Source organism: Pholis gunnellus (assembly GCF_910591455.1).
Source record: "Pholis gunnellus genome assembly, chromosome: 8".
Lineage (NCBI taxonomy): Eukaryota > Metazoa > Chordata > Actinopteri > Perciformes > Pholidae > Pholis > Pholis gunnellus.
The window spans coordinates 17,218,038-17,233,743 of record NC_136534.1 but is presented as its reverse complement, the minus strand read 5'-3'; the positions used below and the strand labels follow the sequence as shown (position 1 = coordinate 17,233,743).

At 42.3% G+C, this 15,706-nt stretch overlaps 2 protein-coding genes across 8 annotated transcripts; one reads left to right on the top strand and one right to left on the bottom strand.

Annotated features, from left to right (window-relative positions):
* Positions 1-1,055: 1,055 nt before the first annotated feature.
* On the top strand, positions 1,056-5,828 carry prpf31 (PRP31 pre-mRNA processing factor 31 homolog (yeast)). Its single transcript, XM_079164499.1, has 14 exons — positions 1,056-1,199; positions 1,738-1,962; positions 2,047-2,107; positions 2,226-2,309; positions 2,416-2,513; positions 2,922-3,028; positions 3,152-3,321; positions 3,462-3,619; positions 3,729-3,818; positions 4,076-4,203; positions 4,450-4,522; positions 5,142-5,270; positions 5,369-5,467; positions 5,561-5,828. The coding sequence occupies exons 2-14, from the start codon at positions 1,738-1,740 to the stop codon at positions 5,672-5,674; spliced, it is 1,536 nt and encodes a 511-aa protein (XP_079020625.1). The 5' UTR covers positions 1,056-1,199; the 3' UTR covers positions 5,675-5,828.
* A 280-nt stretch (positions 5,829-6,108) lies between these two features.
* On the bottom strand, positions 6,109-15,426 carry cnot3a (CCR4-NOT transcription complex, subunit 3a). 7 transcript variants are annotated; one of them, XM_079164486.1, is made up of 18 exons: positions 15,306-15,426; positions 14,607-14,677; positions 14,376-14,443; positions 14,203-14,277; positions 13,995-14,084; positions 13,771-13,899; positions 13,520-13,615; positions 13,129-13,348; positions 12,890-13,017; positions 12,689-12,745; positions 11,480-12,464; positions 11,268-11,373; positions 11,026-11,167; positions 9,928-10,093; positions 9,211-9,409; positions 8,144-8,276; positions 7,909-8,034; positions 6,109-7,798 (listed from the first exon to the last, which is right to left on the bottom strand). In XM_079164486.1, the coding sequence occupies exons 2-18, from the start codon at positions 14,629-14,631 to the stop codon at positions 7,700-7,702; spliced, it is 2,844 nt and encodes a 947-aa protein (XP_079020612.1). In that variant the 5' UTR covers positions 14,632-14,677; positions 15,306-15,426; the 3' UTR covers positions 6,109-7,699. The 7 variants fall into 7 exon arrangements, with proteins under 7 accessions (XP_079020612.1, XP_079020616.1, XP_079020611.1 ...); XM_079164490.1 differs by having other exon boundaries at positions 9,937-10,093; XM_079164485.1 differs by having other exon boundaries at positions 6,110-7,798; positions 12,890-13,023.
* Between the last annotated feature and the right edge of the window lie 280 nt (positions 15,427-15,706).

Below are 15,706 nucleotides of genomic sequence, written 5' to 3'. Positions count from 1 at the left end.
ACTGTCAACCTGTGAGACCGGATCGAATGCTGCAAAATGCTTGTGTGGATAAGGAGCTACTGAATATTAAGCACAGAAAGAAATCAGCAGATCTATTTCAGGAATATTACAGTTATATACACTGTACAGTGATTACATGCAGCTTTTTACAGACATCCACTCCAGGAGCTACTTACAAGGGAAAAGAGGCCGCAGTAGACTTAATGTCAGAGGAAAACCAGTTATTGTAATCAGTGTCAAGAAACGACAGAAGAACACGTCCTGGTTTCATGCAGGAAATATAAAGACGGAAGAAGGTTTGTGGTTGTAGGACTACAGAGGAGAGGTTGGGGTAAAGATGTGATTGAGGATGGGGACACGGTGGAGGGGAGAAAATGGGTATTTAGGTTTTTGAAAACAACCGGACTATGGACAAGGCTGAAAGAAAATAAGATAACGGTGGACGATTAAATCCATTAGCAGGCAGTAATGCAATTTAAAGGATACCAGTAGCCCAAAAAAACTAAACAATGAACAAGAATAAATGCGTTTGGAGGTGGAGGGGAATAGGAGAAGAAGCGTGGTCTTAACACTTCCCTCTGTGTTATTTGAAAGCAGAATAATGGAAAGTGGGAGTTTTGTGAAGAAGAAGAAACTGTGGATCATGTTTTATTGTTCTTTCAGAAGTACGATTCAGTGAGTTACATTAAAAATGTAATAAGAGAGAAAATATTATTGTATTGTACAAAAGAAAAGTTATATTGACAAATGATGGAAACTTCTTCTAGAGTAGCCTATTTAGTGTCAACAAGACTAATGAAAAGAATTCAAGATTATTTTTTTCTTTCATTGGTTTCCTTTAGTTTGGTTAATTATTTTATTTCCTTTGTTTAGTTGTCGGAGTAGAGAGAAGGTCCTGAGTCCACACTTCAGATCAGTGGGTGGCGGTAATGCACCCGGAAGCTGTTGGCCAACCGCCATTAAAAGCAAAAGAAGAATAAGAAGGAGGTGAAGTGTATTGACTTCATTTCCCATAAAGCAGTTCGAAGGTTTCTACGTATATAGTCTGCGTCAAACGGTAAGACCGTACGCCACAGCCAGACGAGGAAAACATCGCTTGAACAAAGTCGTTTTTACCTTAAAACCGAAGAAGAACTCGATGCCCTCATAGGGCATACTTATTTTAGGCTCTTTGGGAAACCAGAGTTTGAAGCTTAAAGGTAAGTTTGTGTTTCTTATAAAGCGTTTAGTAACATGACCGACTGCGTGTAGCCAACGTTAGCTAACGTTAGCTAGAACATCCAGCAGTCACACATGTTTTGCTCACAACAAATCTCATTTGAATATTTTGTAATAAGTTCTAACTACGATTAGTCGCATTATTGATTCGTATTTGCCCGTTAATTCACTCACCAACGTGGGGTAAAATGGCGAACTTGCCAAACACAAATAGCAAGAGCACAACGCGTTGTCTTGGATTGCTTGTGTTGTTTTGTGAAGGCCCAAATCATAATTAAACCAAGTAACGTTGAGGAGAAACTAGCAGTTATGATGCTGCGCCCAGTCAAACTGCAATTTCCCATATTTGTTGCTTGTTAACCCTTAAAGTTAAGCAATGTGTAGCTTAGTTGTGAGTTCGTGGCCTTAACGTTAGTTGTTAGCAGAACTAAACGTAAAAAAAAGGTCAGAAACACAAAAGAATTTGTGTAGAAAATATTTTTTCCTTTTATGAAACGTGTATATATCTGCTGGTTGCAGATGTCTCTGGCAGATGAACTCCTGGCAGATTTGGAGGAGGCTGCAGATGAGGGGGATGAAGGGTTGTATCCTCTGGAGGAGGAGGAAGAGGAGGGGGGGGAAAGTGATGGAGAAGTAACACAAGGAAGGACAGATGGACTGGAAGACATCCCAGAGGAGATGGAGGTGGACTATAGCAAAGCTGAGAGTGTTGCGTCCATCGCTAAGCTCCGCAATAGCAAACAGGTGAGTTGTATAATATCAGAGCACTTTTCAAGCAGATCTTCTGTTTTGGTCTTTCCCACATAATCTGTTAATTTTCGTCGACAGTTTTCAGAGATTATGGACAAAATTACGATGTATAGTGGAAAGCAGCGCAAGAACTCAGAGGGTGAGTGTGACCGGTTTACATGGTCTGTTGTCTTTGTTCCTCACAGCATTTAATCACATTTGAATATAAACCAAGAATCTGAATAAAGTTGGTATGATCTTGTTGTGTTTTCTTTTAGTCTCTGGTCCATTCGAGTCTGACCCAGAATACAGACTGATCGTCGTAGCCAACAACCTCACAGTGGAGATCGACAACGAGCTCAGTGAGTTGGGCGTTCACGCTTGGTTGACTGAAACTCAAAATATAAAGAGTTTAATGTTGTTCTGCTCCATATAACAACTTTTTTTTTTTTTTTACCTGGGTTTCAGGTATCATTCACAAGTTTACTCGGGACAAGTACTCCAAGAGGTTCCCAGAGCTCGAGTCTTTGGTCCCGGATTCTCTGGATTACATCCGCACAGTCAAAGTGAGAGCAGTTAAAATGTTTATTATGCTTTTATACCAAACATCCCCTTTTCAAAATGAAAGTACGACGACCAGAGTTGCTTTTGCTGCACTTTAGATTATTTGTACTTTTCATTGGACAGAGGACACTTTGTAGTTATAAATGAATGTATGGTTACACATCTGCAAGAGTTTGTGTCATCACAAGTGTGTAGTGTTGAAGAAATTACACTGATGACCTAATGGGTTAATACTATAATTAATAGTCATTTTGAAATGTGAACACTCTCAATTGCTACACTCTCAGACGTGATCATAATCACTTATACTTAGGAACATGTATATAATAACTAAAAGGCAGACCTAGTCTATTATCTCAAATGTAGTTCCAGCATCATGTATATATTCTCTGTTTGTGCTTCCTGCTCAGGAACTGGGGAACAATCTGGAGAAATGCAAGACCAATGAAACGCTGCAGCAAATCCTCACCAATGCCACTATTATGGTTGTCAGTGTCACAGCCTCGACCACACAGGGGTGAGTCCACAGACACCCGGGGTTCATCGGGTTCATCGCTCCCATCCACGAGATGTCTGAGCATCACCGTCACCATTTCCATGCTTATCATTAGGTTGACTTTGTGTGTTTTCATGGTTTTAGGACACTGCTGAGTGACGATGAACTGAAGCAACTGGAGGAGTCATGTGACATGGCTCTGGAGCTGAACCAGTCCAAACACAGGATCTATGAATATGTCGAGTCCAAGATGTCATTCATTGCCCCAAATCTGTCCATCATTGTTGGAGCGTCAACAGCAGCCAAGATCATGGGTGAGAGCTGGAAAAAAGATCCGTTTTAGACTGAAATTGTTTAGATTCTTTGATATTGCACTACAGCCATTAACTGTCTCGAATAAAATATTTCTTGTTATCACGCTCACGTTCTCTCTCTGGTTTCCCCTCCGCTGCAGGTATCGCTGGCGGCCTCACTAACCTCTCCAAGATGCCCGCCTGTAACCTGATGCTGCTGGGATCTCAGAGGAGAACGCTGTCTGGCTTCAGCAGCACCTCCCTGCTGCCCCACACCGGCTACATCTACCACTGTGATGTTGTGCAGTCGCTACCACCGGTCAGTAGATATATCAACATAAACATATTGCAGTGTTCTCTTTTTGTGTACGTTTGAATCAGAACGGGGACCTTGTAGCTCATGCTCTGCTTCCGTTTTGTGTCTTCAGGACCTCAGGAGGAAGGCAGCTCGTCTGGTGTCTGCAAAATGCACTCTGGCTGCCCGAGTGGACAGTTTCCATGAGTGTGCAGTTGGCAAGGTGACTGTCCAAATGGAGCACATACACATTATTGCTGAATGTACAAATGGGCTAAATTCTCTAACATTTTCGTGCCCTCTTTTACATATAACTAGCCTCAAGCGTTGCTATATAGTTATGATTACACCTCCCTGACACTGTCAAGAAATTAACAGTTTTTTAACATTTAGCTTTTGGATGAAGTTGTATTAAAGAAAAAAATAATACATTTTTGACTCCTCTGGTAACCTTTTGTGCAATTTTTTTTTTTTTTGCAGGTTGGCTATGATCTAAAAGAAGAAATTGAGAGGAAGTTTGATAAATGGCAGGAGCCTCCGCCAGTGAAGCAGGTCAAGCCGCTGCCAGCGCCTCTGGATGGACAGAGGAAGAAGAGAGGAGGACGGAGGTACACGTCCTGTCAGCTGAACAGGCCAACGATTTAGAGAAAAGCGTTGTGCAATGCTTGAAGTACAAATGATTAATGCAGCCTTTTATTTCACGTCACACATTCTGTAACATCCGAACACTGAGAAACAAAACGAAGTGCAAAGAGCAGGAATACGCTTACATAGCAGCGTTAAGAATGTCACCATCAACTAAAAATGTTTATACAGCATAACCAACTCCTCTCCTCTCATCACTTCTCCTGAAGGTATCGAAAGATGAAGGAGCGCCTCGGACTGACTGAGATCAGGAAACATGCCAACAGAATGACCTTCGCAGAGGTCAGTACTTATTTCTTATATCGCTCAACTCTTATGATCCAAGTTTTACTTCCATTTTAGCCAATAATATGTTTCATATCAACACTTGTCTGACTGTGATCAACAGTAGTTAGTCTTTCAAATCTAATACTCAAGGAATGTGTTTTACTTATATGCTCACATACTATACAATTTATTTATGATGTACTATTGACTTTTTTTCAAAGTATTATACTGTCACCATTTCTTTGATCAACATACTATTCTATGACTTTTTTTCCACACACTATTGTGACATTTTTCGACATATTACTTTTTTGGGAGTTATTTCATCATACTATGACGTTTTTAGGACTCTCTTTTTTTTTTCCACATTCAATACTAGGACTTTATTGACATGGTACACTATGACATTTTTACATACACTATATTCTAACTTTTAGGACTTTTTTGACACACTTTACTGTGACTTTTTTTTCAACATGCTATTATATTTAGACGCACTATATTTTGACCGACACACTATATATCCTGTTACTTTGTAATGCTACATAATGGATTTCATGAATATTTGAGTCATATTATTCTACAACATTTTTAGGACCTAATACAGAGCTTAATTTGTGATGTGGTTTTTCAGATTGAAGACGATGCGTATCAGGAGGACCTGGGCTTCAGTCTGGGTCAGCTGGGAAAGAGCGGGAGTGGACGTATCAGGCAGGCTCAAGTCAATGAGGCCACCAAAGCCAGAATCTCCAAATCCCTACAGGTAAACCTTCACTCCACTATTAATGGACCTATTTTAATTTATTTATTTTCCCCACCCCCGTCTCTTAAATCCCTGTACTTTTCTGTTGCACACAACAGAGGACCTTGCAGAAGCAGAGCATGACGTACGGAGGGAAGTCCACAGTCAGAGACCGCTCCTCAGGAATCAGCTCCAGTGTGGCGTTCACTCCTCTTCAGGTAAAAAGAGTTTAACATCATCTTCTGTTGAACGTCCCTTTCGCACTGTGCAGGTTTATATCGGTGAACTAACCGTCGTGCTCGTGTCTGCAGGGCTTGGAGATAGTGAACCCACAGGCTGCAGAGAAGAAGGTGGCTGAAGCCAACCAGAAGTACTTCTCTAACATGGCGGAGTTCCTCAAAGTCAAGAAAGAAGCTAAGCTGTGAACACCGACACACATCCGCACCCCGCACATGGACAGTTACACTCAACACTGTAACGTGATCGTATATTTTCAGTCTCGGTCAACATTGTGCTTTGTCCTGTATTTTGTTTTTAATCCTTTTGTTTTTTCCATTTTAATAAAACATGAAGCTTTCACGAAGCGTCCTGTCTTCCTTAGAGAAGGAAAAAAATTGCTTTACTGTACAAGTAAATGCAAACATCAACCCATTAGCTGGAAGTTAATACTCGGCCACCAAGTCTACTCTAAACCAACAGTTTATCAGAACCGATCAAAGCCAAGCTCGTCTATTAGTGGGAAATAAGTGAATCCATATTCCATTTAGGAATGACAGGACTTTACACCACACACTGACTTGTAATTTCTTAAAAGTATTTATTGAAATTTTACAATCCTCTTTAAACCCCCGTTTTATGACATCTTCCATGCAGAACTGTGATGAGAAAAAAATTGTAAATACGTCTTGAAATTCACATTTTAGCAATCTCTTAACTGACCATCCCTTTCTGAAAACCTTTAAAGCCCCAAAAATAGAATCTATAAAAGGCAAATCTCTCATGACTTTGCTGTATTTTCCTCTTTTTTTTTCACATCCTCAATTCACCCCCCCCTTCCCTCCCTCCCCAAAAAAGCCTGAAAACGAATCACACATGAAATCGTTAAATGCAGTCCAGACCTTAACTTTTCATGGTTGCTTAAATGGAAAAATCTGATTCAGTTTAACACTCTCCCCATTCAAACTGCCAAGAAAAGGTGGGATCTGTCCCGCACTAGATTAAGTCTTATTGTTCTTCAGTGGAGCACATGAACAACCACATTTCTTACTTGACCCACAAATCTACCCGCAGACTTTTAGGGTTTGTGTTTTCACTCTACATGTAAACAGTTTCAGTGCACATTCTCTGTATAGGGGTTCACTTAAAATGTCAGGTGGTAAATTCAACACAGTGGGTTTTTAGGATGAAGTGACATCAACAGAATAAAATCTTAATTTAAAGTGGGAAGTTGACTCGAACCAAGATTTGTTATCTAACGCTATCGGTGTATTTTGGGTGATTTGGGTACAGGTACATTCACTGTTACCGTGGCATTTTGCATTGAGGCTGATGAGAATTGCTCGATGGTGCACAAATCAAACATCACATAGATAAAAATGTCTCAAACCCTATTTTTTAAGATTTATTTTACAAGTTTATTAATTTGTCACAAACATGAATGCGCCATAATAATGCATTTTTTTTTTCCCGACAGGTTAACTTAAAAACATTTTATTTGTAAAGAGAGGGAGTCAGAGACCAGTTCAATTGCATAGCAATTTAATCCATGTCCAATAAGGACTCTTTCCCTGTCACAGGGAGAGGCCCCGTGGTCACTCTCAATAAGCGTTTTAATCGACCAAGACAATATCAATAAAAACTATTGATAACCGCTCACTATCTCTAATAGTGACCATATTCAACAGGCATTGTAGGGTCTTAAAAGAAGCCAGTCCTACACACCACGACTAAATGTCCACTGTACCTCCCCGTTCTACTCGACCAAATTACAGGAAATGCAAGATGGCCAGTTTACTTAATCAAATCCAAGGTTTGTTTTGTGTCAAGTCAAAGGCTTCCAGGCTCATGTTGGGTAGGTGGTATAGAGAATCTTGTTGAAACGGAAAAGAAAAGAAAACATGAGAAACATGCATGGGGTAGGCTTTCCTAATGCCACATACTGAGTGTGCACACAGACAGGCACAAACGCAGATCTCTAGTGAGAACCCTACCAACTCGAGCAGCGGGATGCATTCGATCAGGCCCACAGGGCATTTTTGTCAAAAGCAAAGCGCTACAGGAGCAGCGAGGACTTCACGTCGAGATGCAGCCTATACAGACGCCAGTCTCCATTTTAGGAGAGGGTTTCTACTACACATCACAATCTCTATCCACAGTTTGAAGTTCAGTCTCGGAATGTCAACAGCAGCACGTTTTGTCTCTCTCTCTGTCCTTTTGTGTCACTCCGTCCGTCACTGCAGGTCTCGGTCCTCGAGGTACCTGTACTCAAAGGTGAACCCCTCCTTCTTCCTCTGGCCCCATTTCTCATAGTCAAAGTAAATGTAAGTGCCCTGGAGAATCAGCAGAGTGGAAAGAAGAAGCATTAAAAACCTGAAACCACAAACCCTGTGCTTTATTTCAAACTTTTAAGAGAGAAATGTGTACTGTGGTGAGTCTGCACCTGTTCAAATTCATCAGTTATAGTCTTTGGCTCCTCGTGCCTCTGGAACCACATCATGTACTTGGTGTGAAACCTCCATGACTGTTTCTTCAGAGCCTTCGCAGACAAATACTGAGCCTTGGTGCCCTGAGAGAGAGAGAGGAAGGTCAAATACACCATCAAGCTTACATCATTGGGAAACAAACAAAAAGGTTGTCTGGGAAAACCTATTGCGGGGGTGGGTCGATTGTTTTACCTCCAGGTAGTAGAAGATGAAAAAGAGTGTTTCTGTGGACAGCCTCTGGTAGAACTCTATAGAGTCAGAGTGGTGCGGTGGTATCTGATGGTGGAAGGGCAAGGTGGGACACGGATTCCTCATCAGGTATTGCCTTTAGGACAGAAGCACAGACAATTCAAGTAAGGGGTACAACAGCACCATTAAACAAACCAAAGCCATAGCATGTTGAAAAAGGTCATAATATAGTGTGAAAAAAAGTCTGTAGTACAGGGTTCACTAATGGGTCGACCACCTCTTTTTTTTAACCGGCGCAGATTTTCCAGCCTTTACGGCACTCATTCAGCGGTCCAGGAAACACACCGACCAATTACACGCATTGTAAAACATATCACGTGATGCTACTCTAACTAAAAATGGACTCTTAAATGTTAATTCTTGAACGGGCAGTTCAAAACCAGTGTTCAGAGAGGTGACGATTATGTGAAACGCCACTAAGACAAAAAGCACAAATCTTTTGAGCAAACGTACCCGCTCACATCCAACATGAAGGCACAGAAAATAAACTTAAGAGCTCAATATGATCAGAATCCTAACACACGTTTAACTGTCCAACAATGATGTTAACAGAGAGGAATAGAGCTGAAACAAGTGGTTTCAATAACCACGGATAAAGTCCCTGCAAACAATTTGCTCTTATTAGAAGATGAGAAGAATATAACATCGAGATCACTTCACACCTGAATTTAAAACTGCAGGACTATTCAGTTCATTTTTCTAAAATGAAGTACTTGTATATATATATATATATATATATAAAATATATTGAATATGACTAGACTCATTCTTCAAACAGGTTATAACTGATGTGCACATCATGTAATAGAGAGGAGCCATGATGATGTACAGTAAAAAGGATATTTAAACTGGGATAAAAAAAAGAAATACAATATTGTTAACTCAATAAATCCGTACCAAATTATCAAAGCAAATTTGTGAAATTACAGATTTAAACTCCAGCTCTTACTTTATGCATTTCTCAGTATGAAAGACGCATCATATCACTGGTAAATGAAATATGTCGTCACCTGATCCTCTCAGAGTCAGAGGGGTGTGGCATGTGTGTCCATGCGGACTCCTGCATGGCCTGCTGGTAGAGCTGGTCTTTGGGGAGGGGGGTGGGGCCGAGTGGACAGACCCCGAGCGAGGGGGGGATGCTGACTTCCGACACGGACGGCTGAGGGGCGGCAGGTGTGCCGGGCGCTGCAGATGAACTAGAGAAGATATCTGCAGAACAAAAGAAAAAGTGAACGATTGAGTTGATGACACAGATACTGTACAGACTCTTCTGTACTCGTTCAGACTGCGTTTTGTCTTGCTAAAGGAAATATATTTAATAAACTTCTTTCAGGAGCACTTTTCTATCTACGAGTTGTACAGCTGCAACCACCAATTTTCATTATAGACTGTTTACATTTTGTCTAAAATACACTCAGTGTAGCTAACAAAGAGAATACCATTGAGAGAAGCAGCAACTCGTGAGGTTGTAACCAGTTTATGTGTTTACCTGACTGACAAACATTTCATTGATAATTGGAAACTTAAAATCAATTTTCTGTCAGTTGGCAAATAGATTCATAGTTTTAGTACTTTTAACATTGACTATTGCAGCTGTTACAATGTGCTGTGGAGTAAAAGCATCCTCTATTAATCAGTCAGTGTACAAGTGACAGAAGGTTTCCAGTGTAAAACTGTGAGCTGACTATTCTTCACTAAGTCAGTGTAATAAAAACAAAGAGTCTGACCGTTCCGACCTCTGTCTGTTAGGTGCAGGTTGGGAATCTCTCCGTCCAGGCCTGATCCCAGCGCTGCTCTCTCAGCCATCGCCTTCAGAGAACTGAGAGGTTCAGGGGCCTGAGGTGGGAACGAGATCGAGATAACACATGAACTGGGGGGTTGATCGAGGAAAACCTACAGTTATGGGCATTAGAGAGCAGAAGGACAATGTATGGGAGCATTAGAGATGAAATACCATAATATACCAATAACGTATACTAACCAATAATTCTATTATACATTCTGTACTGATACAGCGTAGAACACTGTCTGCTTCGTGGTGTCTAAATATATCTTGACATGATTTCTATCTAAGTGTACCATCGGGTAGATGTGGGCTTCTGTGTCCGGTAGAAATGTGGCTCAGCACAGAGCTTCGTGGGCAGTCAGGGAGAGTTTAATGATGCTATTTACAGCTGAGCTCATCAGCGTTCTCCACTAATTTATCATTTGGTAATATGAAAAATAATCCAGTTGCATAAATTATTAAGACTGGTGACCGCAAGACAGCGGCTCTTCTTCCTCGGCAGACGGGTGAGGTTCAACGTAACTCCAGGATACTCCGCATCGTCTACAGATGCATCATCACGAGTATCCTGACCGGCTGCATCACAGTGGTGTTGGAAGAGGGCCAACAAGATCCTCAGAGACCCCAAAGACCACACTAACGAGTCTGCCTGCTGCCGTATGGCAGGCTAGGGGACAGCTTCATACAATAATAAGACTTTTGAGCTCTTGAGCTTATTTATATTACTTTATTTTTATTTTAGCTGTCTAATTTAACAAACTATTCTATGCCTTTGATTGGAGCCCGAGGTCTTAGATTTTCATTGACAACTACGGCTTCTCTGTAACTGTTTGTGCATATAATAACTGAGTCATTATTAGGTCTTAAGCATCCATTTGAGTTACAGAAAGGGACACTGGATGCATTAATATTTACTCTTCAAGCACTGATGAGGAATCAGTGATGAGAAGCATCCTTTTTGCAATGTGAGGGCAGATATAATGATTAGTGTCGAAATCTTTTTCTCCCACAGCCTGACCCCCATGCTCTGGCCCCTCACCTTGAGAGCCTCAGAGGCCTGTGTGTAGGAGTGGGGCCCGTTGAGGAGACTCCCTCCTCCGGGTGTGCTGTCTGAGAACGAGGGGGACGGAGAGCTGGGAGGCAAGGTGATGGAGCTGATTAAACTGGGACCATTGTCCATCCTGCAGCAAGGAGAGTGGGAACAACAAAGAGACAAGTTAACAACTATCACGTACAAAGAAGAAGAAGAAGAAGTGATCAAGTGAGCGACAGAGAACTCACGGCTGACTGGTTGAAGAACTGAGAGATGAGGGTTGGCTGTTTTGTGACTGGCTCGGTGTGCTTAGAGCTGATTCTGTGGAGTTCTCTGCCACTACAGCACTGTAACCTGAGGGCAGGCGAGGACAACAATAGAGAAAATCTCTTATAAAGAAAGTGGACTTAAACAGATACGTAAAGAGTCACACATGGCCAAGCGCAACAAAATAACATACTTGTGCTTCCGTTTTGCTTCAGTCCACTGGGTGGTCTAGCAGGAGCAGCATTCAATCCTACTCCTCCCACCACGCTGACGTTCCCTCCATTGCCTCCCATCATGCCAACCACTCCGGGGATAGTGCTGACAGAACTCGGGGGCAACTGAGAGGCACCTGGGTCTACGTTTTGCCCAGGAACCAGTCCCAGAATACTCGCACTCAAAGAGCCGTGGGCCGGGCCGGAACCTAGCAAACTGAGCCCTATCACCGCCCCGTTGGTGGTGACTCCACTGGAGCCAGAGGTGGGTATGGAAGTGCTGCTCTCTACTGAAATGCTGGACTGGGTCGTGCTGCTCAAACCCAAGCCTCCCAATGCTGCTGCCTGAGCGTAAGGGGCCGGTGTGGAGCCTGAAATGAGCCCTGCCATTGTGTTTAAAGGAGACGAGTGGACACTCAGGCCCAAACCAGACATTTGGTTGGCACTGCTGGTCCCCATCAGGCCAATTTTGCTCAATCCCAGCCCCAGTCCGAGTCCGAGTCCCAAACTGGATATAGGGGTGGGCACAGATGTGAGCTGAGACTGAGAGTTGGTAGCTGATGAACTGGGTGTGATGGGCGTGGGGAGAGAGGGTGCAGTTGAGGCTGGGAGAAGAGGGTTGCTGGGCGGGCTGGGGGTGTTGTTTGAGGGGGCAGAGGGTTTTGTCTGAGGTGACTGCTGCTGCTGCTGCTGCTGTTGTTGCTGCTGCTGCTGTTGCTGTTGTTGTTGCTGCTGCTGTGGTTGGTTGGTTGGCTGAGGTTGTTGCTGCTGTAGTGCAGGTTGATGCTGATGTTGCTGCACCGCGCTGCTGAAGCTCCCTATAAGACTGCTGCTTGGGGGAACAACGGGAATGCCTCCGACAACACTTGCCATGGACACGAGGGAGGAGGATGAGGAGGATCCAGAGGTGGTGGAGGAGGAGGAGAAGGACGATAGCAAGGATGGGGTGCCGTTCTTCACAGGTGACTGAAAATGAAAAAGCACCAGAAAAAGAAATTTCAGACAAACTTTACAGATGTACAAAGTGTGTGAGGAGCAAAGTGAATGTACTGTGAACTAGTGACAGAAGTCTCCAACAATGGTCCCACAGAGAAATAAACGTCAGCTTCTGTGCCTCTGCAGGACCACGAGTGAAGAGCGCTGCACTAAACTGTTTATCTACCGGCATAGGACAGATGAGAGCCTCTCACCTGACCAACTTCACTGTCTGTTGATCGTCCTCTTTTCTTATCGTCCTCCGAGTTCTCCTATAGGAGGAGATACCTTAATATGACAATCCACTTTCGAAATGCTAATTCTTTAAATCAATTGTGTCAGAATGTACTTTTTCTACCCAGCATCCCTTAAACACATTGACACCAAGTTGTAATAATACAAACACAAGAACGTACAGCAGTGCAAGTGGCCGGGGATGGAGGAATAGGTGACGAGGAGGTTGTGGAAGTGGGAGTGCTGCTGGAGTGGAGAAACATCTCATCCTCCAGATTGCCCTGACCCGATGGAGAAGTAGCAACTAAGGCTGCAGCTACCACAAAACGACAGGACAGAGAAAAGTGCAAGATGCTGTCATGATAATCCACCTGATGTCTGAAATAAGCAGCATCGTAACGGTCCACAGCGCTCTACTCACGGATGTCTTCCAGGTCTAAGTCGTCGTATATGAACTCGTTCTCTTCAAAGTCCGGGTCTTGGGAGGAATCAATGTAGTATTCGACATCATCCTTGATCTTCTGGATTGCATCCACTGGTACCGAGTCATTATCCAGCATTCGTAAAATGGTCTCCAACATGAGAATGTGGAATCGATGCCTCTCAATCAACCGCTTGAGCTCCTCGATACGATCTTGCTTCTTTATGAAAGACAGAATACAAGCATGAGGTCTGTGACAAACATTTGACTCAAACTGTTACCAGACCACATCGGGCTACACTACGCTGCATATTCACAGGAATTGCACAAGTGTGCAGGAGAAAAAAAAAAAAAAAAAGAGTGTCCTTGAAAATAATAATGGTCGACTTACATCTTTATCGCCCTTCTTCTTTTTCGTCTGAACCGAAAGCGATTCAACCTCACTTTCAAACTGATCCACCTGCATATTTAGAGTGTCTATTGTAGTCTAGGGGTGAGGAAGAAGTCAGAAAAAAGAGCATTAATGGATAACCCTAGGTGATAAGTTATTCTTAGTCTTTGACCAAAATGTTCACAACATTATCTAGAAAAATGCAGGCAAACAATAAGTACAACAGGTAGAGACAATAATGGCTGTATTACTGTTAGCCACTGTCCCGTTTCCTCTTTTTCCCTCTGAGCTGGATCCACTTTCTGAGCGAGCCCTAAGCCTTCTTTAGAGTAGGCTTTTGTTTTTGTTTCCCGTTCCACCACCTTGAACCGCTCCATTTGCTAAGGAAAGAAAAATCACATACGCCTTGTTCAGTTAACTGCTTTGATGAACAAACAGTAATAGACCTAAAACAAGAAATGATGGAGAAGCATACCGTCTCTATAAGTTTGCGGTTCTCGACTAGCTGCCTTTTGTCTTTGATCTCGTTCGACGCCACCCATGTTTTTATCTGATCTCTCAATCGCTGGGAAGAGGACAAGACAGAAAGATATAACCACTTTATAACCACCAAAAACACACATTGTTGTTGAAGAGCACACACACACACACACACAGCAGATATGCTTGGTAACTTGACTTACCTGTAGTTTTTTAATCTCTTTCTTGAGGTCAGCTTCATATTTTTCCTTCTGGTTTGCATTGGCTGCATTGTGAAGCTAAAACGTAAACAAATAAATGAGATATTTTAGGTCATGCCGCATAATTTTTTTTTTAAATAGAGTAATAAGAAATGCAGGATGCAAAGATCTCGTACCTTTTGCCAGATGTCTTCAAACTGTTCTACACCTTCAGCTACTTTTTTTAAACATCTATCGATCTCACCTGTGGAGATAAAAGATGTGGTCCAACATTATTGCATACAAATCTGTGCAACACCAGAAACTTTGCTAGATGAAGTCAGTCTGAGTCTCTCTGCAAGATGCCAGGCTGGACAGTGTGATGGATCCTGTGCAACATTACTGATGAATGACACCAACAGTCTTACCTTGTAGTTTTCTCTTGTCAGCCATGGCTCTGACTACGACTATGTCCACATTCCGTCTGTCACAAAGTTAACTATGTAAAGAAAACCAAACGTGCATTCAAACATAACACAAATCCCTTCAACAGAGCATCAGTACATCGGTTTCCAGAGAGTCGAACTGACGTTGCCTCCAGCTAGCTGACCAGTTAACGTTAGCTGCACAAATAGCGTTATATATTCATAATTTAAGAACACTTTGAACCAGAACTTTTGTGTGGTGGTTTGTCTATAGTTATGTTTACGTTGACAAAGCTGATCTTGCTGTTACCAAAATGACTGACATGGTTATCTGCTAAAATTAGCATCCTAGCCAGCTAACGCTACTATTAGCCAGTATCTTAGCATGTCCACCTCGCTCGGCTACCAACTGGCCCCTTTCAAAACAAATAGCGCCAAGTATATTGATGGATGGGCGTTATATTCATGCATCACTATTTTGGGGCGCAGAAAAGCTTGTATATGGTGGATTTGCATGGTGAAAGGCACAATTTAACAGAACCCGTTCTAATCGTTAACCTGCTAGCTAATATGGCTAACTGTCTGACTAGCTAATGCATAAAATGCCAGCTAGCAGCTTAGCTAGCCAGCTAGCCAAATTTAGGTAAAAGGGAAACTGGGTCAACCCGAGCATCTAGATTTATAGTTGTTTACGACATTTACCTAGGTTATGGGCTTTCGTTTGTCTTTTTCAAATACAGCCAAAACTAATTCCAGAAAGTCTTCTTTACTTCCAAATTGTGTTTTCTTTTCGACAAGCTCGCTCACTGTAATGTAGCTGAAGATGGACGGTAGCTAAAATCCCACCTCCGCGTTTAGGCCCCGCCCTAAATTTAATCTACAAGATCTAATTGGTCAGAGCTCACGCCTGTCATTAACAGACATCCGCTGGTATGGGGGCCGTCTGATGAAGTATGATCGACACACAACAAAAGCTGCATCCAAAAGCAGACATTCCCAATATTCATATTTGGAAACATTTCTGTATAGTTTATCTTTATTAACCCCTGACTTCGTAGTATGGATATTTTTACTAAGATATTATAGATTTTTATTTAAGATAG

Excerpts from the sequence above, each read along its gene's own strand:
- prpf31 (XM_079164499.1), top strand. The coding sequence starts at position 1,738 with ATGTCTCTGGCAGATGAACTCCTGGCAGATTTGGAGGAGGCTGCAGAT. Across the intron at positions 3,029-3,151 it reads ACAGCCTCGACCACACAGGG|GACACTGCTGAGTGACGATG; the intron begins GTGAGTCCACAG and ends TCATGGTTTTAG. Across the intron at positions 5,271-5,368 it reads GAATCTCCAAATCCCTACAG|AGGACCTTGCAGAAGCAGAG; the intron begins GTAAACCTTCAC and ends TGCACACAACAG.
- cnot3a (XM_079164485.1), bottom strand. The coding sequence starts at position 14,631 with ATGGCTGACAAGAGAAAACTACAAG. Across the intron at positions 13,616-13,770 it reads AAACGGGACAGTGGCTAACA|ACTACAATAGACACTCTAAA; the intron begins GTAATACAGCCA and ends CCTCACCCCTAG. Across the intron at positions 9,410-9,927 it reads AACAGACAGAGGTCGGAACG|ATATCTTCTCTAGTTCATCT; the intron begins GTCAGACTCTTT and ends TTTGTTCTGCAG.